We start from the raw sequence: 7,020 nt of genomic DNA on the forward strand, positions 1-7,020 counted from the left end.
GGGCATGTAGAGAGCTGTTTTGGCCGTGTGGTGCGCGGCAAGGAACGGGTGGGGCTGTTGCACCGCATGCCCTTAGAAGCCTAAAGCCTCGGTGCCCCCTGTAACACTATCTGCGAGCTCTACCGACGGCTAGCCACTGCATCTCTTTCCCACGAAAAGGGCCGCGTGCAGCAGTCTGCACTGCTGCCGCCAAGGAGGGCAGACGCAAAACGTACGTAGGGGGAGGCGGCGGGACGGAGGGAGGGGGAAGCGTAAGAAAGGGAGGGGGGAGAAGTGGCCTCTACGGAAGCATGCTGGGCTGAGCTATCTCAAGTATGGCGCACGAAAAGGCTCCTCCCTCCGACGCTAACTAAACGTGTGCTTAATCAAAAAGTGGGGTCTGAGGGGGGCCCCATTTTAAGCCCCCTCCAGTGAGACAAGGGTAGGGGAGTGCAGCAGCAGCACCAGCAGCAGCTACAACTACGTCCAACTAGCGGCGTTTTCGCTTGACAGGAGGTAGCCGCCGAGACCACTGCTGTGTGTCTGCTACCCAAGTAAGTGTGGGGCCCCACGGCTGCTGCGGTTGAAGCGGGATGCTGCAGTGCTCTGGTCCGTCCGATACTGCGTCCCCAACAGCAGCCTCCTCAAGGCAAGAAGGCACTCTGACAACGCAGCCAAGCGCTGCTTGTGCTGCTGCTGCCCCCCCTGCCCCTACTCGCGCTCCTCTCGCGCCGCTGCTGCCTGCTGTCCACGCCCAGCGGGAAACTGCCTCAGCAGCGGCGAGTCGCTGCTTGATCGCAGCAGCACTGCATGCAGCCGCAATACACCGAGACGACTCCAGGTCCAGTCGCGCTAAAATACGCCCACTGCCGCTTGGGCTGCAGCAGAGGCGGTGCCTCGAAGTGACTCGGCTAAGGCCGACATGGCGGTCTGCACCCGCTTGCTCCTCGTTGTCACTGCTGCTGCTGCTGCTGCTGCTGCTGCTGCTGCTGCTGCTGCTGCTGCTGCTGCTGCTGCTGTCTCGCAGCAGCAGCGGCCGCGGGCGCCTCCGGCAAGTTCGCTCTACCCGCCGCACATTCTCCGTCCACAGAGAGAGTAAGGAACTTCCCCCCTTCGGACTGCAGAGGAGCAGCAGACACACAGCACACGCATCCCGCTGGCAGACGGCTGCCTGGCTAGCCAGTGTCTCCGTGCCGTCCAGACAGCCCCCCGCACAGCACCCGCAAACGACACGCGGAGGCACCACCCCACCTTCCCGCAGAACCTTGCTGCTACACACAAACACTCAGCGAATCGACTTGTAAGCTTCCTCACCAATAGACAAAAAGACCTTTTTGAGGTCTTGGGCAGTCCAGCACCCCGCGAACCACTCCGCTGAAGGCTTTTCGCGGCTTGCGCTGGATTTGAAGTTGCTCCATTTGTTGCAGACGTACCAAGGCTGCGCTACTGCTGCTGCTGCTGCTGCTGCTGCTGCTGCTATTGCTGCTGCTGCTGCTGCTGCTGTTGCTGCTGCTCGAAAGGCTCGAAACAGAACCACACCCACTGGCGCTAACTGCTGCAGGCGCCGAGCCGAGTGCAGCACCAACAGCTTCAGCAGCAGCGCCTTGCGCCGTCTGCTGCTCGCATTCTGCTGCCACAGAGCTGCTGCTGTTGCTGTCAGAGGCAGCAACTGCGGCGACGCTTTCTGATGCTGCTGCAGAGTCTCTGCAGCAAAAAGGGGGCGCCAGTCCCCAGGCCTCATGGGCTTCCCTCAGGCGCTGTCGATACTCCAGAACTAGCGCTTGTCGTTTGCTGCCGATCTGCTGCAAAAGGGCAGAAAAATAAGCAGCAGAAAGCCTAGGGGGCAGCAGCAACTCGGCAGCGAGCTGCTGCACCTGCGCATGCACCTCTGCATCGCTGGCGTCGAGGCACCACTGCAGCCGATCCTGCATGCGCCAGCCGCTGCTCGAGTCGCTTGCTGCTACCTCCAGGACGCAGTGCAGTTGCTGCCGCAAATCTTGCCGCTGCTGCACGCGCTCGTGCTGCTCCTGCAATTCTCTGCCCTCTCTGGTCTTCAATTTGCCAGCAAGCGGATTCGCTGCCGCGTTCGCAGTTTCTGCTGCTGCCCCTGCTGCGTTGCGTGCGACTCCCAAAGTACTCACAGCACTGCTGCTAATACTATTGCTGCTAATACTGCTGCTGCTGCTGCTGCTGCTCGTACTGCTGCTGCTAATACTGCTGCACGACAATCCCTCAGGCACTCCCGTTACTCGTTGCAGGTGATGGTGCTCCTTCTGCCCTGAAGGAGCACCCCGTTGTTTCTCGGTCCGCTGCAGCAGCTGGAGGAGCAGCGTAAAGTCAGCTTCCCGCTGCTGCGCTGCAGAGAGCTGCTGCCTCAAGTCTGTCACGAGCAGCTGCAGCACCTCGAGGGTGTGCAGCTGGGGAACCCTTGGAAAGGCTGGAGTCGAGGCAACACTGCGACTGCCGCTGCTTCTGCAGTCGGGAGTGGACGGTCCGGAGGAAAGCCGCGCACTTGGGAGCTCTTCTGGCTGTGCGTGGCGGAGCGTAGGGAGATGCACACTGAAGGGAATGTTGCAATCCTCTAGCCAGCTAGCCGCCAGACCCTCTAGGGCAGTGCCAGTATCGCAGATATCCCACACCACGGCTTCTGCTGCAGGCAGCGAAGTCTCGCTGCTGCAGCTGCCGACCATGCTGCCCCCGAGTCTCTCGGCGAATGCCAAGCGTGCAGCACCTCCTGTGGATGCTGCAGCTTCTGTTCCCCTGGAAACTCTGTGTGTCGCCTCGCTGCTGCTGCAGCGAGATCCCACTGGACGGGAAGGGCCCTCGGCTCCAGCAGCAGTAGCAGCAGCAGTAGTGGCAGCAGTAGTAGCAGCAGGAGTAGTGGCAGTGGCAGCAGCAGTAGCGAGGTAGCTCTGCAGAGCGTCTGCCATGGCTGCACCGCAAGCAGCGTGGAGATCCAGAAAGATGACACAAAGCCGCCGATGCTGCGGGAGCAAGTGACAAGGCGGGGGCAAGAGCACGGGATCCTCGAGCTCCCTCCAGTCCCTTGCAGCAATCGATTGGCGATGCTTCTGCTGCAGCAGATGTCGCCGCTGTATCGCAGAAGGTCGCCTCGCGAGCAGCCTGAAATTGCGTAGTGGAATGGCTCTTTCCCTCCGCAGTCGCAACAGCAGCAGCCGCGAAGAAAGAGGCCCCTCCTCCATCGCCATCGCCTGACTTCCCTCCAACTCAGACGTTCCTGCTAGCGGAGCAGAAGAGCATGCATGCAGCCAGCCGGAAGCGGGGGGCCCCTCTTGCGGAGGCAGCGAAACAGCCTGAGGTTCGACAGGAAACAAAGCGTCGTTTGAAGCTCCCGATTCCTTGAGGCTTCCATCAAAGAGACAGGCTGCAAGGGGGCCCCCCCAGAGGCCTATAGGGGGCCCTTCCGCCTCGGTGGCTTTCGCTGACATGCGCGACGCTTCTCGGAGATCGAGATCTGCATGCGCCCTCTGCTGCGGATGCTGCTGCTGGTGCTGCAGCAGCAGCAGCTTCTCCTGCTGCTGCAGCACGTGAGACAGCTGGTGCTGCCGCTCAGCAGCAGGAAGGATGTGGCGCAGGAGCTGCAGCAAAGCTGGAATACCAGGCAAATCCTCAGGAGCAGCAAATAACTGCGCAATCTGCCCCGCATTCGGTGCGCCTTCTAAGCCAGAGGGAGCACTGCCATGCTTCTGAGTTCTTGCACCCCCATCCCCCCTAACTCCTGCGGAAGCCTCATGTTTCAACAGGTGTTGTTGTTGTTGTTGTTGCTGTTGTTGCTGTTGTTGCTGTTGTTGTTGCTGTTGCTGTTGTTGTTGCTGTTGTTGATGTTGTTGCTGTTGTTGCTGTTGTTTCTGCTGCTGATGTTGCGAATGTTGCTGATGTTGCTGATGTTGCTGATGTTGCGAATGTTGCGAATGTTGCGAATGTTGCTGATGCGGAGGCAGCAGGGGGGGCGGTGTAAGGTCGGTGGTGGTTGCAGCACCACCACTGCAGGAAGCTCCTTGCGCAGCGAGTGGGCTGCTGCTGTTTCTACCGCTGTCAGTTGTGTGTGAGAGGATTCCGCTGGGTGTGTTGTTATGCAGGACTGGAGGGGGCTTGCCTGACGCTTGTCTACGAGGTGTAAGGGCTGCAGCTGCCTCCGCTGAGGCTATTGAGGCATTCAGAGAACCGCTAGCTGATGCGAAAAGCCTCTGCGTAAGAGATCGCAGCGACAGCAGCTGCTGCAGCTGCTGCTGCTCCTCGCGCTGTGCCTCTAGGGGCCTCTGCGGCAGGAGCAGCCACAGCCGCTGCTGCTGCTCTGCCGTTGCAGCAGCCATATTGATCTCCTCTAGCAACTGCTGCAACGAGTGCGCTTTTGAAGCAGGCACTGGAGGTATACCTGGCGTGTTACTTCCTGCTGCTGCTGCCGCTGCAAGGGTGGCTCTACCCACAATCTTGTCTAACGCCTGCCGTGTCTCAGCTACTGCTGTAGATACACCGGAAAACCCCTGCAACCAACGTGGCCTGAAGGGGCCCCCCCCCGCTGCTGCTGCTGCCGGCGCTGCTGCTGCTGCTGCTGCTGCTGCTGCTGCTGCAGAGGTTATTGCTGCAGCAGCAGCATCTGGCGGGAGCTCTCCAGCAACGGGTGAAGTTGGGGGTACAGCAAGGCGGATTTGCCCTAACGGATGAAGAGGCACACGAAGGTTAGGTGAGTGTAAATGCTGCTGTTGTTGAGAGTGCTGCAACTGGTGCTGCTTCTGTTGCTGCTGCATCTGTTGCTGCATCTGTTGCTGCTTCTGCTGCTGGAGTTGCAGCTGCAATTGCTGCTGCTGCGGGTGCTGCAATTGCTGGTGTTGTTGCAGCTGTTGCTGCTTCTGCTGCTGCATGTGCTCTTGCTGCTGCTGTTGTTGCAGCAACAGCTGCTGCTGTTGAGGGTGTTGCTGCTGCATCTGGTGCTGCTTCAGTGTGCCTGTAGCACTCCTCCCTGCTGGCAGGGATGGCTGGAATACACTTGGAGCTGCAGATGCCGCTGTATTTAGGGTGACAGCATCCCCCGTTGCTGCTGTCAACACGTTGTATGGAGTCTTCTGCCCGTGGTCTTGCTGCAGCTGCTGGCGTAGCATCAGGTGTTGCTGCTGCTGTGCATGGCGATTGTGCTGCTGCTGAAGATGTGAGTGCGTTGGCTGCTGCAAGTAGTGATGCTGCTGCTGAGGACGCTGCTGCTGATGAGGATGCTGCTGCTGCTGAGGATGCTGCTGCTGCAACGCAGCGGACCTGTTGTCTTGCATGGCGCTACTCATCGATCAGGCGCAGCAGGACCCCCTTTCTGCTGCCGCCGCCGCTGCTGCTGCTGCTGCTTCCTCATTGGTGGAAACGGATGGGAGAGTTGCTAAGAAGCAGCTGCTGCTGCTGCAGGCGCTGCAGCAGTAGCGCCTCCTCGTACTGCGGTGCTGTTGCAACTCTCATGCGAGCACACGAATTCAGGGAATGTTAGCTGCTCGCCTTCACAGTGCGGCTACGCGAGCGCCTTTTTACTGTTTCAAAAAGCCAACACCGTAGAAATAAGCCCCAAAACACGGGCCGGCTGGATCTGCAGCAGTTGCTGCTGCAGCTGCAGCAACTGCTGCTGCTCTCTCCTTGTTACTCCTCGAGCCGTCGCCGCTGCTCTCAAGCCCACACAAAATCCTGTCTTTTGCTGCTGCAGCCTCGCACAGGCCGCAGCGGCGCTCTGCTGCGAGCGAATGTGCGCATGCAAACTCCTGCAGGGTTTCTGGAAAAGCTGCTGCTTGGGGAGCTCTGTCTGGATCTCCCCGTCCGCCTTTGCTGCTCCTTGCAGCTAAAGGCAGCAAAAGACTCGATTTGGGAAAACTGGAGGGATTGCTTTTCTGTCTACGCGCAGGGAGAGCAGCAGCTGGACCAGCAGCAGCCCCGTCAGCAGCCAGCTCTAGTGTACAGGCAGCAAAAGCGGCTGCGCAAAGTCGTACCCGCAGTAGCGTCTTTTAGTAACTCTTCGCATGTTACCGCTGTACTCCATACTTCTTTAGCTGCTCAAGAATTCTCAAGCGCAGCTATCCTCCAAGTGGCTCGCTCTACTCCCCTTCCCCAGAGTTTTTTGCATAGCCATCGGCCCTGTGAGCTACGAATCCTCACGCCTAGTTGTGAATTGGCTGTTTCTTTAGTTGCAATCCTGGGAAAACGAGGAGTCATGGCATAAATCCCAGAAAAGGCGCCGTGTAACGACCTCAGGGGAAGAGGAAGGCGTGGGCACCCGCGCGGCCAGCTACGTGCTCCTCTGAGACATGTGCGTACACACTAGCAATAGTCATTGAACTTCAGAAAAGAAGTAAATATTTGGCTTGTCTGCGCGAGTATTTTATTGCAGAGTAACCACGGCGACACACCACCAGGCGCAGCAGCAACAGGGGCCAGTGCAGAGCAGCGTTAGCTCCTAACACTGGTAGATTTGCCGCTGGGCAGTCTCCCTCTCCCGCTGCATGCGCAGCTCATTACCCAAGGCAGGCGTGAGCGCCATGCGCTGCTGCATGCAATTAGCAGTGAACTTTTGGCAGGGTGCACCAGTGCTTGCCCTAGCCGTCCCTCCCCCTTCGTGCTGGTACTGCCTGGGCAGAGAGCAGAGGAGAGCTGCGAAAGGAGGAAGCTCTTTTGAAATGCCATCCGACATTGCCAATTATATTACCTTGGTAGAATCTAGAAGTATCTTCCACGAATATCTGAGATAGAGCGTTACAGATCCCTTCATGGGGTACACAATCCTCTACAGAAGCGTCTTCCCTGATCATCGCTAGCGATAAAAGAGTAGCACAGTTGAGCAATAAGAGGAGTGCGTTCACACGTTTTCGCATCACACACACACGCGCACATACATATATACATACATACACATACACACACAGGCACTGGAAGGGCAGGTAAAAGAGACTACGGTAGAGAAAGGCCAACTTGGAGAGATACCTTAGGCTACTCACACCCGCTTGCGTGGAAAGCCTTTGACGCACACCGACGGAGATCCCTTGATCACCCGTG

The 7,020-nt window shown here is 58.6% G+C and overlaps 1 protein-coding gene across 1 annotated transcript; it reads right to left on the reverse strand.

Annotated features, from left to right (window-relative positions):
* Window positions 1-469: 469 nt before the first annotated feature.
* LOC34622277 (AF4/FMR2 family member 4) lies at window positions 470-6,658 on the reverse strand. The gene is made up of 8 exons (XM_026336419.1): window positions 6,487-6,658; window positions 4,263-4,654; window positions 3,489-3,836; window positions 3,294-3,407; window positions 2,865-3,191; window positions 1,614-2,759; window positions 1,294-1,376; window positions 470-1,097 (listed from the first exon to the last, which is right to left on the reverse strand). Exons 1-8 carry the CDS (start codon window positions 6,656-6,658, stop codon window positions 470-472), a joined length of 3,210 nt encoding a protein of 1,069 aa, XP_026192204.1.
* Between the last annotated feature and the right edge of the window lie 362 nt (window positions 6,659-7,020).

This window comes from Cyclospora cayetanensis, unplaced genomic scaffold (genome assembly GCF_002999335.1).
Source record: "Cyclospora cayetanensis isolate NF1_C8 unplaced genomic scaffold, CcayRef3 CcayRef3_contig_127, whole genome shotgun sequence".
In the NCBI taxonomy this organism is placed as follows: domain Eukaryota; phylum Apicomplexa; class Conoidasida; order Eucoccidiorida; family Eimeriidae; genus Cyclospora; species Cyclospora cayetanensis.

Excerpts from the sequence above, each read along its gene's own strand:
- LOC34622277 (XM_026336419.1), bottom strand. The coding sequence starts at position 6,658 with ATGTCGGATGGCATTTCAAAAGAGCTTCCTCCTTTCGCAGCTCTCCTC. Across the intron at positions 4,655-6,486 it reads GGCGCTCACGCCTGCCTTGG|GGCAAATCCGCCTTGCTGTA; the intron begins GTAATGAGCTGC and ends TTCATCCGTTAG. Across the intron at positions 1,098-1,293 it reads AAAGGTCTTTTTGTCTATTG|TCCGAAGGGGGGAAGTTCCT; the intron begins GTGAGGAAGCTT and ends GCTCCTCTGCAG.